The 13031-nt window shown below is 50.1% G+C and overlaps 1 protein-coding gene across 1 annotated transcript; it reads left to right on the top strand.

Annotated features, from left to right (window-relative positions):
* Positions 1-10546: 10546 nt before the first annotated feature.
* On the top strand, positions 10547-12607 carry Cdk2ap2 (cyclin dependent kinase 2 associated protein 2). Its single transcript, XM_057778666.1, has 4 exons — positions 10547-11107; positions 11414-11514; positions 11602-11734; positions 12109-12607. Exons 1-4 carry the CDS (start codon positions 11026-11028, stop codon positions 12174-12176), a joined length of 384 nt encoding a protein of 127 aa, XP_057634649.1. The 5' UTR covers positions 10547-11025; the 3' UTR covers positions 12177-12607.
* The last annotated feature ends 424 nt before the right edge of the window (positions 12608-13031 follow it).

Here is a 13031-nt window from a genome sequence, read left to right as displayed (position 1 = left end):
AGAAGCTGGAGTGGACCAGCCTGGAGGACCGCAGATGCTGAGCCGCAGAGGATCCCATGTATTCCTGGAAACTCATTACGAATCAGACTGTGTGCCTCCTCCCACCCCTGCCTGGGCATAGTGCCCTCTCCTGTCACCACCCTTAGCTCTCCCTGGTTCTCTGACAATAAAGCATTTTCCAGCTTGTGGAGAAAGAGTTTTTCCTACTTGCTTATCCTGGAGGTCTGGCATGTGACCCCAAAAATCAACCCCTGGAGCTGGCCTTCTAACCACAGGTTACCTCAATTGTGAGTTCAGAGGGTATGGAGATCCCCTCTTCTTCCTCTCTGGATCCTGGATCCAGTCCAAAGGAAGTGATAAAAGGTATCGCTGAGCTAGGCATGGTGGTGCACACCTTCAATCCAGCTCTCAGGAGACAGAGGCAGATGAGTCTCTGAGTTTGAGCCCAGACTGGTCTACAAAGTGAGTTCCAGGCCAGCTAGGGCTACCTAAGGAGACTTTATCTCAAAAGCAAAAACAAAAACTACACACAGAGAGGAACACATGCATGTGCGCACACACACACATGTACATGTATACACCAGTGCTTCTGAGTTCTGTGCTTGAAGATGCCCAGGACAGAGCCCTTCTCCCAGTTCTGTCATGTATATATTACTGCCAGAGCCTGGGAGGAGCATCCAGGAGGATGGTAGCTAGCAGAAGCCTCCCACTCTGTACCTCTGTCTGATAGCTAGGACTTCTTTTTTTTTGTTGTTTTGATTGTTTTTGTTTTCTGAGATAGCCCTGGCTGTCCTGGAACTTGTTTTGTAACCACGCTGGCCTTGAACTTCCTGAACACAGTGGGAAGGGAATAGGACTGGTCAGCCCTGCCCAATTCAAGGCCCATCTAATGGACAGTCTGGGTTGGGGGGGTCTTTTAGGTCAGCATAAAGCATAGGTCCTTCCTAGCAGGAATCAGGACCTTCCTGCCCTAACTAGCTGTCCTTTCCTTTACTAGTATCCCTAAACTAAATCTTCACTCTACTAGACACTCAGATCTCCACACAAGGAGCCCTCACAGCTCTTGGATGCTGGGAAGCTGTAGGTCTCCGTCCAATGCCATTTTTGTTTTTTGGGTGTTTTTGTTGTTGTTTGATTGGTTAGTTTTTTTTGTTTGTTTGTTTGTTTTCTGAGACAGGGTTTCCTTTAATATACAATTACTAAAAATTGACTTTAGAGAATAAAACTGGGCCTAGTGTTAGTGGCACACACTTTTAAACCCAGCACTTAGGAGATAGAGGCAGGTGGATCTCTGTGAGTTCAAGGCCAGTCTGGTCTATAATGTGAGTTTCAGGACAGCCAGGGCTACACAGAGAAACCCTTGTCTTTTTCTACTTCCTATGTAGATTAGATTTATGTGAGTCTCTCTTAGTGTCCACATTGTTGTCTAAGTTCTCTGGGATTGTGGTTTGTAGGCTGGTTTTCTTTGATTTATGTTTAAAAACCACCTATGAGTGAGTACATGTCTTTCTGTGTCTGGGTTACCTCACTCAAAATAATATTTTCTAGTTCCATCCATTTTCCTGCAAAATTCAAGCTGTTGTTATTTTTTTCTGCTGTGTAGTACTCCATTGTGTAAATGTACCACATTTTTCTTATCCATTCTTCGATCGAGGGGCATTTATTTAGGTTGTTTCCAGGTTCTGGCTATGATAAACAAAGCTGCTATGAACATAGTTGAACACATGTCCTTGTGGCACAATTGAGCATCCTTTGGGTATATACCCAAAAGTGGTATTACTGGGTCTTGAGGAAGGTTGTTTTCTAATTTTCTGAGAAATCACCACACTGGCATCCAAAGGGGTTGTACAAGCTTGCATTCCCACTAGCAATGCAGAAGTGTTCCCTTTTCCCCACAACCTCTCCAGCATAAGTTGTCATCAGTGATTTTGATCTTGGCCATTCTTACAGGTGTAAGATGGTATCTCAGAGTTGTTTTGATTTGCATTTCTCTGATTACTAAGGATGTTGAACATTTCCTTAAGTGTCTTTCAGGCATTTTAGATTCCTCTGTTGAGAGTTCTCTGTTTAGGTCTGTACTCCATTTTTTTTTTATTGGATTGTGTGATCTTTTGGTGTCCAATTTCTTGAGTTCTTTGTATAGTTTGGAGATCAGACCTCTGTCTGATGTGGGGTTAGTAAAGATCTTTTCCCATTCTGTAGGCTGTCGTTTTGTCTTGTTGACCATGCCCTTTGCTTTACAGAAGTTTTTCAGTTTCAGGAGGTCCCATTTATTAATTGTTTCTCTCAGTGTCTGTGCTTCTGGGGTTATATTTAGGAAGTGGTTCCCTGTGCCAATGCGTTCACGTGTACTTCCCACTTTCTCTTCTATAAGGTTCAGTGTAGCTGACTTTATATTGAGGTCTTTGATCCATTTGGACTTGACTGGAACTAGCTCTTGTAGATCAGGTTGGCCTCGAACTCACAGAGATCCACCTGCCTCTGCCTCCTGAGTGATGGGATTAAAGATGTGTGCCACAGCAACCTGGTTTGTAGAGACATTTTAATTTAACACTCTCAGGTCGAGAAACTGAGAAGTCCAAGATCAAGATTCAGGCAGAGGCAGGAGGCAGTGACATACACCTATAACCAGCACTCAGGAGGCTGAGGTAGGAAGGTCAAGAGTTTGAGGCTAGCCTCAGCTATAGTGAAACCCTGACTCAAAAAGCAGCAGAAGAGCAGTGGGTGTGGGGGTGCACACCAATAATCCCAGCCAGCCTACCAAAACAGGGGCTCCAAATTCACTGAGAGAGCCAGGCATGGTGGCACAAGCCTTTAATCCCAGCACTTAGGAGACTGGGGCAGGAAAATCTCTGTGAGTTTGAGGCCAGCCTGGTCTACATAGGGAGTTCTAAGGCAGGATCACATAGAGTCTAAATTGTTAATAATATTGAGGAGGAGGAGTGTGATTGGGGAAGACATTGGCTGCCGACCTCTCACTCACACATACAATAAATAAAATAAAGTACCAAGGCGTTGGGAGCACACTGGTCCTCACAAGGTGGTCTCAGCGGAGCATGCAGGCACCCCAGTTCCCCAAGCAGCAGCCTGGAATCTGCACTCTGAGGTGCCAAGGCTGGCTTCAGCAGCCTCAGCACCACCCATTTGCAGATCCTAATTAATCCTTAATCCTCAATTAAGTGATCCCTGCTGCCAAGCCTATAGCCCCAGTCCCGTGGCGTTTCCAGGCGCGGACACAGATGGCATCACGCATGAGATGTCTCTGCAGGAACTGGGGGTGGTAACCACCAAAATCGAGGGGAAAGCAGGCAGGGTCCGCTGCCCACTGTCCCCCAAGCCCGACCCAAGCCTCTGTGGGTGGATGGTGAAGGCCACCAGAGAAGGTCTTAGTCACAGCGTGTCTCCTAACACTAAAAGTGTTCATGGATCCCCTAGAGGTCATATGTGCCCCTCACCACAAAAAGGCCTCTCGTCCAGATGTTTCAAAAGATCCCAGTTGGAGTAGGTGTGGGTCAGGGTCAGGAGGGGAGCAAACATTAGGTCTATGCCTCCGCCTCCGTGGGGTGGCCTATTTGTGAGCCTGGGTTTCCCAGCTGCTAATTTGTGTCCCTGGGAGCATGCTCACTGCCTTGGCCCTTGGCCTTCCAGGTCAGCAGCGGTCCACTCCCAAAGTGGCGCTCCTTCTGTGTCTATGAAACAACTAGATTCTCGGCTTGCTGACTTCCTAGTGAACTTTGGGTTTTTGTTGTTTTTTGTTTGTTTGTTGTTTTTTTTTTTTTTTTTTTTTTTGAGAGGTAGGGAGGGCTGAGGTTTCTGTGTAGCCCTGGATGTTTGGGAACTCTCTCTATAGAGCAGGCTGGCCTTGAACTCAGATGTCCACCTGCCTGTGCCTCTGGAGTGCTGGGATTAAAGACTTGCACCACCACTGCCTTGCTACATGGACTTTTAAAATGTATGCACACTGAAGTCTGCTCATTGACAAATATTCAGTGTCTTCTAGTCACCCTGGTAGAATCATATGAAATGGTTCACTCTCCTAAAAACACTGCCTAGAGCCAGGTGGTGGTGGTGCACGCCTTTAATCCCAGCACTCGGGAGGCAGAGGCAGGCGGATCTCTGGGAGTTCGAGGCCAGCCTGGTCTACAAGCGCTAGTTCTGGGACGGGCACCAAAGCTACAGAGAAACCCTGTCTCAAAAAACCAAAAAAAAAAAAAAAAAAAAAAAACCAAAAAAAAACACTGCCTAGACTCTAGACTTGCTGACCCTGCCCCGCCCCCAGACCCTTCCTTAAGCCTGACAGCTAGTCTCCAGTCAGTCTTCGGTACTTTCCGTTTTCCAGCATGCTGCACAATCGGAATCGTCCATGCCGTAGCTTTTCAGGCATTTCTTTTACTTAGCGCATGCACTTGAGATTTAGCTATGCCATTGTATGGGGCTGGAGAGAGATGGCTCAGCAGTTAAGAGCTCTCCCTGGCTGCTCCTCTAGACGACCCAGGCTCAATCCTCGGCACCACATGGAGGCTCACAGTGATCTGTAACTCCAGTCTCATCCCCATTCTTGCCCTGGGAGGGCATCAGGCAAGCATGTGGTGCACAGACACAGACGTACATGTAGGCAAAACACCAGTAAATATAAAATAATTAAAATTAAAGAGATTTATATATTTTATTTTATGCTAGATATATGATTTCCACTTGTTTCTGAATAATATTACATTTTATGAATACACCACGGTTAATTCATCTACTTTTTTTTTTTTTTTTTTGAAACAGAGTCTGTCTATATAGTTCTGGTTATCTTCGAACTTTCTGTATAGACCAAACTGGGCTCAAACTCAGAGATCTGCCTGACTCTGCCTCCCGAGTGCTGGGATTAACGGTGTGCGCCACCACACCCAGCTGTTGCTAGTCACCTGGTGAAGGGTGTTTTAGTTTGTAAATTATTATTATTATTTTTTTTTTTTTTGGTTTTTCGTGATAGGGTTTCTCTGTGGTTTTAGAGCCTGTCCTGGAACTAGCTCTGTAGACCAGGCTGGTCTCGAACTCACAGAGATCCGCCTGCCTCTGCCTCCCAAGTGCTGGGATTAAAGGTGTGCGCCACCACCGCCCAGCTGTAAATTATTCTTGAAACAGAGTCTGGCTGTGTAGCTCAGCTTAGGCTCAGACTCACAGCAATGATCCTCAGTCTCCTGCCACGCTCTGGGATTACAGGAGTGTACCACACACCATCTCTAAAGTCTGAAGCTGGCTGTCTCCCCAAAGGGCCAGGTGTTTGTTGAGGTTCGGTTCCCCAAGCTCACGGCACTGCTCACCAGGAGTGACGGAAGTTGTAGGATGTGTCGCCACCTAAGGTGAGGTCACTGGGCACTAGTCCTTTTTTTAAATATAATTTCCTTGTTGATTTTTTGGGAATGTCCTATCATGCATCCCAGTACTGTTTACCTCCCAGTCTCCCCCAAATCCTACCCTAATCCCCCAAAGAAAAGTTTAAAAACATAAAACTAAAACAAAACCAAGCAAGCAAGCAAACAAGCAAACAGAAACAAAACAAAACAAAAATCTCTTTGCTCCTCCGTTTTTCCCGCCTCTCCAGCACCCCTTCATTTGTCCTGGTGGCATTGGGAGCCATGTGTCACCCTTTTGTCCAATCAGTTCTATTAGCAAATGTTCATCACGGTGACCGGTAAACCATCACCACTGGATCCGCACCGGAACTCCCTAAGTCATGGAGAGCCTTCCACAGCACCAGTCCCTTCACAATCTCCCGTGGGTCCTAGATGGCCAACCTAGGGCAATTGCGGCCTCCGGCCTCAGGTGGGGGGGGCGGCGGGATGAGGGGCAGTGACCGATGCCATCAGGATCAGTACTTCCTCAGCCTGGTGAGGGGTGAGGCCATTTCTCCCAAGTGCGGGTGTCAGCTCTCCTGTGACAGGGCCAGCTAGCTCTCTTCCTGTAGCATCCAGCAAGAGGCAGGGAAGGGTGGGGCCAGCTCAGCAGGGCTCTCTGATTTCATCACACATGGTTCCTATAGCCCCATGGGGTGACATGGGCCACAGACTCCAGATGCAGCTGGACAACACACCCAGACCCAGCTTGGACCTGGGCGACACCATGGCCCTTGGTGGCAGCACAGGCCACCCAGATCAGCATGACTCCAGCAGTGACCCATGAACACCTACATGACCACAAGCAAAAGCCCAGACTTTGGCCATAGTTGTGGCCTTTGGTGGCAACACAGGCCTTGGGTGTCCCCAAAGCCCCTGACTGTGGCAGGACCACGGACCCAGACATGTGGGCACTGTTCCTGAGCCATTAGCCTTCTCGATTCTCACACCCAGGAAGTGAACAGGTGTCCTCTGACATCGGCCCCATCCAAGGTCAAACCACCAAGAACTGAAACCATGAAACACAGGAAGCCTTCCTCCTACCGACTGTCAGAGCAGTGGAAAGCTGATGAACAATGAACAGAAAGTACATTTGCCCGGCTGGAGGTCATAAACTGCTGTAGATGGTCAGGTGCGCCTGCTTTGGGGGTACAGACATGTTCAAGTCAGCTGGGTCAATACCCAGAAATACATTCTCTGGGTCATGTAGTACGATCATAATTTTGGAAGAAGCTGCCGATGGACCTTCTGCAGGGGCTGTGCTATTCTGCCTGTCCACCAACTGTGCGGAGAGCTGCTGCTGCCAACGGTAACAAGGGATGAGGGTGATTCTCTAACAAGGGTGTAGAGGTGGCTCCTTGCTCACCCATTCACTTTTTTCAACATTATAAAACGTTACATGGCTGGGCGGGGGTGACGCACATGCCTTTAATCCCAGCACCCAGGAGGCAGAGGCAGGTGGAATTCTGTGAGTTTGAGGCCAGTCTTGTCTACAGAGAGAATTCCAGAACAGCCAGGGACACACAGAGAAAACCTGTCTCGAAAAACCAAAAAACAAACAAAACGAAAAATCTTTACAAACATAAGGTGGGTTGTGAGCCTAGCCTTTAATGTCCAAGCCAACTAAAACTTTACAAACATAAAATGGGAGAAATATACAGAAATACACACCAGCAAAATGGCTCAGTGGGTGAAGGTACTCCTGCCAAGCCTGACAACCTGAGCTTGTTTTCCGGGACCCATAAGGTAGAAGATGTGAACAGGTGCCTGTACCCTCAAGCTGTCTTCCGATTGATCACACAAGCCCCATGGCACACGAACCCACACACACAATAAATAAACAAAATGTAATTTAAAAAAATAATTGATCTTAGCACTTGGGAGGCAGAGACAGGTGGATCGCTGTGAGCTGTGAGTTCAAGACCAGCCTGGTCTACAGAGCAGGTTCCAGGACAGGCTCGAAAGCTACACACAGAAACCCTGTCTCACAAAAGAAAAAAAAAATTGAAAGGAACTGGAGAGATGACTCAGGGGTCAAGAGTACCCACTGCTCCAGAGGACCTGAGTTCAATCCCCAGCACCCATACCCATGTTGGATGACTCACAACTACCCAGAATTCCAACTCTAGGGGATCTGACAGCCTCTTCTGACCTCCTCAGTCACTTGCTCTCACCTGCACTTACACACACACACACACACACACACACACACACACACAATTCCAGGCCTGGGGAAGGGTGCCCTTGACAAACTGGCCAAGGGGCTTTGCCATCTTCCCCCACATGAGCAGAGTCTGCTCTTTGGCTGGGCCACAAATGCCTGCTCTCACGTCCTTCAGACACTGTGTTCCTCAGTGAGGACCCCTCAGCCGAATTGTCACTGCCCCAAACACAGATGTTAAAAGAACTGAATGTTTGTGTGTTCCCTGAAACTCGTTGGCTGAACCCTTAGTCACCACTGAGGCCCCATTGTGACTGAACCTGGAGGTAGGTCTCTGAGGAAGTCGTGAAAATTTAATGAGGTCAAAAGGCAGGGCTCTTATCTAGAGACACTGTGTGGGGTCAGGAAGAAAGCCCACACCAGGAGCCCACGAGGCTGGCACCCTGACATCAGACTTTTAGCCCCTAAACTGCGCAGAATTAATCTGTGATTTAGACCACTCAGTCGATGGTATTTCCTTCTGTCGGATATTAGTCAGCCCAGCTGATGAACATATGGAGCAATGGAGAAGCAGGAAGGCTTAGGGTTTGAAAGGAGAGGGAACTGGGACATTCATCAAAGGATATCTCACGGTAGCTCTTCCTCACACCCCCATCTGCCCACAGGAGTCGGTCCCACAGGGCAGTCTTGCTGGCACACTTACGGGGGGGCTCTTGGGTAACCTGACTAGCACTTTTTTAGTTTTTTTTTTTTTTTTTTTTTTTTGGTTTTTCGAGACAGGGTTTCTCTGTAACTTTGGAGCCTGTCCTGGAACTCCCTTTGTAGACCAGACTGGCCTCGAACTCACAGAGATCCACCTGCCTCTGCCTCCCAAGTGCTGGGATTAAAGGCGTGCACCACCACCGCCCGGCTTTTTTTAGTTTTTTTGAGACAGGATTTAAGCAATTCAGGCTGGCACTGAATTCATGATCCTCCAGCCTCAGCTGAGGTTACAAGCACTCACCACCATGCCTAGTTCTTATTTTAATTATGTATTAGAGAATTCTTTGTTTGAGACAGGATTTCTCTGTAGGAGTCTGTTCTGGAGCTCGCTCTTGTAGACCAGGCTGACCTCAAACTCACAGAGCTCCACCTGCTTCTGCCTCCCGAGTGCTGGGAATTCTGAAGAGGCATTCATTAAATGCTGCTATTATTATTATTATTATTTTGCTTGTTTGGTTTTTTTCGAGACAGGGTTTCTCTGTAGCTTTGGAGCCTGTCCGGGAACTAGCTCTTGTAGACCAGGCTGGCCTCAAACTCACAGAGATCTGCCTGCCTCTGTCTCCCAAGTGCTGGGATTGAAGGCGTGCGCCACCACCGCCGGGCCCCCATTATTATTTTTAATTTGAAGTTTTGGGGTTGTTGGTTTGTTTGGTTTGGTTTGGTTTTCTAGACAGGGTTTCTCTGTGTAGCCTTGACTGTCCTGGAACTAGCTCTGTAGACCAGGCTGGCCTCGAACTCACAAAACTTCCACTGCCTTTGCCTCCTAAGTGCTGGGATTAAAAGCAATCACCAACACTGGTTTGTTTTTTAATAGTCTTTAAAAGGAAATGTATTTGACTGGGAGTTGGGGCGCACGCCTTTAATCCCAGCACTCAAGAGCAGAGAGGATCTCTGTGAGTTCAAGGCCCATCTGGTTTATACAACGAATTCTGGGTTATCCAGAAGTAAATAATGAGAACCTCTCTCCCTCTAAAATAAAATTTTAAAAAGATTTATTTTCATGTCTAATGTGCTTTTCCTGAATGTATGTTTGTATACTACATGTTTGCTTGGTGCCCACTAAGAACAGAAGCAGACATTGGGCCCACTGGAAATGCAGTTACAGGTGGTTATTAGCTGTGTGAATGCTTAGATTCTACCCTGGGTCCTCTGGAGGGCAGCCTGTGCTCTCAACTGCTGAGACATATCTCCAGCCTCTTATCTGAGGTTTGTAAAACAGTGGGTTGGGGACTGAAGAGACGGCTCAGCATTTCTGCAGACATACATGCAGGCAAAACACTCACATGCATAATTTTTAAATTTTCACTTGTTCGTTTGTTTATTTAGGTTTTTTGAGACAGGGTTTCTCTGTGTAACAGCCCTAGTTGTTCTGGAACTCACTCTGTAGACCAGGCTGACCTCAAACCCAGAGAGCCACCTGCCTCTGCCTCCCAAGTGCTGGAATTAAAGGCATGTACCACCACCGACCGGCCCATAAAGTATTTTTTGATTTAAAAATGAATCAATGAATCGATTTAAAGAAAAAAATGAATCAATTTAAAGAAAACAGGACTAGATGGCCAGACCCAGGTGGGAGTTTTATTAGCGGATGAAGTTAGAAGAATGGGTAGCACCATCAGCTCAGCTCCATCTACTCGAAGCCAACTCTCGTCTCTCCTGCTCTGCCCACTTCCTAGTTTAATTTCCAGGGATCATTGTTTCAGATAAGGAAACTGAGGCATATTAAGGCAAGAAACTCTGGCACGAGCCTGTAATGCCTAGCATTTGGGAGGTGGAGGATCAAGAGTTCAAGGCCATCCTCAGCTACCCAATGAGTTCGAGTTCAGACTGGGCTACCTTGTCTCAATCCCACCCAACCCTCCAAAAAGAGAGCCCCGGGAGAAATCGCTATTGAGGGGCTAATATTCCAACCAAGGAAGGGCCTTGACCCAGGTCCTGCTTGCCCCAAAGCAGTCCTTGGTGTCGGGACGCCCTGTCATTGTCTGTGTAGGACTTAGGGTGCAGGTCTCGAGGGATGTCTTTGGCTGCCTTGCACCCAGGACCTGCCTAGACCTAAGACTCAAACCAACACAGAGAAAGCGTAGCGATGACTTTGGCAAGGGACCCGTTGTCATAGGAACAAATGAAGGCCTGAGGCGCGCGCATGCGCACAGCCAGAAAGGGGGGTGCTGAACCGGTGAAAGGTGACGTAAAGCGCCCGGGGTGGGGCGGAGGGCTCACACTGTAGAAGCTGCAGCCTTTCGTGCCCTCAGCAGAGGGAAGGCGCGAGACGGTGGGGACGGAGAGTGTCCGGCGCCCGGCCACACACCACCGGAGCGAACGGCGAGGACCACAGTGGCCCCGCTGCCGAGGCCCCGCCTCTCGGACCTCGGGACTAATCGGATTGAAAGCGCGCCGGCCCCGGGCCCCGAACTCGCCAATTGAGGAGGGCGGCAGTCACCGCCCAATCCGGGGCAGACAGGTGCGAGGTCCGGAAGCTGGAGGCCAATCAGCAGCGGTTGCGGCCTGCGGGGGCTGGGCTCAGCCAATGAGGCGTCTCGAGTGACAGCTGAGCGCGCCAATCGAGAGTGAGGAGCGGTCGTGCCCGCCCGCCCTTCCGGCCGGAGCTCTATTTACCAGGGGCGTGCAGCCTGCTTGCCAATCAGAGAGCGGCTGAGCGGCCGGACAGCCAACCCCGGAGGAGCGGCCGGCTGGCGGCCGCCGTACCCAGGAGTTGGGATGTCTTACAAACCTATCGCGCCCGCCCCCAGCAGTACCCCCGGCTCCAGTACCCCCGGGCAAGGCACTCCGGTCCCTACAGGTGAGGCTCCAACTCCACCCTTGCTCCCCTTGCCCGGGCGGTCTAGGTCCCGAAGAGAAACGGCTCGAGTTTTGCAATACGCGGCCTGCTAGGCGAGCCTTGCTCAGCCTCAGTTTGCTGGCCTGAGAAGTGGGCGTGGTCACGTCGAGCTTGTAGGTGGAGCGCAGCGGGGAGGAGTGTGTCTCTGAAGTTGTTCGGCTTGGAATGAAGAAGCCTGCCTCTGGAGATAGTCAGGCGAACGGTCCAGTCTTGGAAAGCTGTGACGAGGCCCTTGCCACACTCTGACCTCTTACTCTGCTTTTGCAGCCGGAAGTGTCCCATCGCCGTCGGGCTCAGTGCCTGGAGCTGCAGCACCCTTCAGGCCACTGTTTAACGACTTTGGACCGCCCTCCATGGGGTATGTACAGGTGAGTGTGGCCAAGAACTTGCTTTTGGTGGAGGACAGGAGATCCCCTCGGGGTCTGAGGTAACTCCTCTATTTTTTTTGAACACAGGCGATGAAGCCGCCGGGTTCCCAAGGCTCTCAGAGCACCTACACGGACCTGCTGTCTGTCATCGAGGAGATGGGCAAAGAGATCCGGCCCACCTATGCTGGTAGCAAGAGTGCCATGGAGCGCCTGAAGAGAGGTGAGGGAAGCCACAGTCCCGCCCGTGCTCTGCCCAGGACACAAACACTGAACGCTAAGACGGTTCGTTAAGGAGAGAGTTTATCTAGAGTCAGTGCGGACACCTGGGCTAGCCTAGATTAGACCAGAACCTTTAGAAACAGACAGGTGTTTCAAAATGAACTTGAGTCCGTTTCCTAGAAGGTGCCTGGGAGCTCAGGATGAATGTGAGGGTTAGCTGAACCCTTAATCTCATCCACGTTAGATGAGAGCTGCTCTTGCTGAGCCAGAAAGGGGGTGGGGGTGGGGGAGCGTCTGCTCTGAAGCATGGGAGTGGTGGCTGTGGAAGGCTGCTGAGACCCTGTCTGTGACTTCCCTGTCCCCACCCCACCTCAGGCATCATCCATGCCCGGGCGCTGGTCAGAGAGTGCTTGGCAGAGACAGAACGCAACGCGCGCACGTAACAGGAAGCACCTTGGCCTTTCCGTCGGGACCTTTCTGGCCACCGCAGAGCACCTGCTTCTCCTTGGCCTTCACCCCAAGTTGCTTCCTATCCTGGGCTTCCTGTCCTGTGTCCCTCGGTGGGCCTCCTCCAGGAGCCAGATAGCAGGTCTTCCTCCCGTTGGCTTACAAGCTGGACTCCTCTGCACGAGTGAGCAGAGAGGCCATCGTGAGTCCCACCCCTGACCTGCTCACAGTGCTGATCCAGCTGGAGCTTGCTTCTCTCCGTGGCCCCACCACATCGCACTTACTTCTTAAGTCTTAGTCCAGGCCTCCTCCCCCTCCAGCAGGAGTACAGGTCTCCCTGCCTCGTCTCTGGGGCCACAGCCGACTTTTTTTGGTGTGTCTTTTACTAAATATGCCCTTTTTATATAAATAAAAGATGATTTGGAGTCATTCAGTTCTGAGCCTTTCCTCTGGGGAAGCCTGAGAGGACCAGGCAGGAAGGGAGGGCAGAGCCAGAATCGGGGAGGCTGCTTGAACCTAGTTTTCCTTCCTACCCAGTCCATTCCATCTTCTCCGGCTCTCGCCCGCCTTCCAGCTGGGGGAGTAGCTGAAAGCCAGAACCCCAGCGGAGGGGAAGCTGCATCGTGCGGTGCCACCAGGGGGCAGCGCAGGACCTTGGCTGCCTTCACAGCTGGAGGCACCGTGGGGCAGCCACAGCCTGGAGGGCCCTTCCTCTGGATTGGCAGGCGTGCCTGGCAGAGTGAAAATACCAGTTCACTTAAGCCTCTTCCTTGAATGCCCTAATGCCCCTACACTACCCTCCATTCTAAATCGTCCTTGGAAGGCACGAACTACACCAGGCCTCTCAGCTC

The sequence above is a fragment of the Chionomys nivalis genome, chromosome 8, assembly GCF_950005125.1.
Source record: "Chionomys nivalis chromosome 8, mChiNiv1.1, whole genome shotgun sequence".
Classification (NCBI taxonomy): Eukaryota; Metazoa; Chordata; class Mammalia; order Rodentia; family Cricetidae; genus Chionomys; species Chionomys nivalis.
Note: the sequence above shows the minus strand (reverse complement) of the source record. Positions and strands in the feature narration are given on the sequence as shown.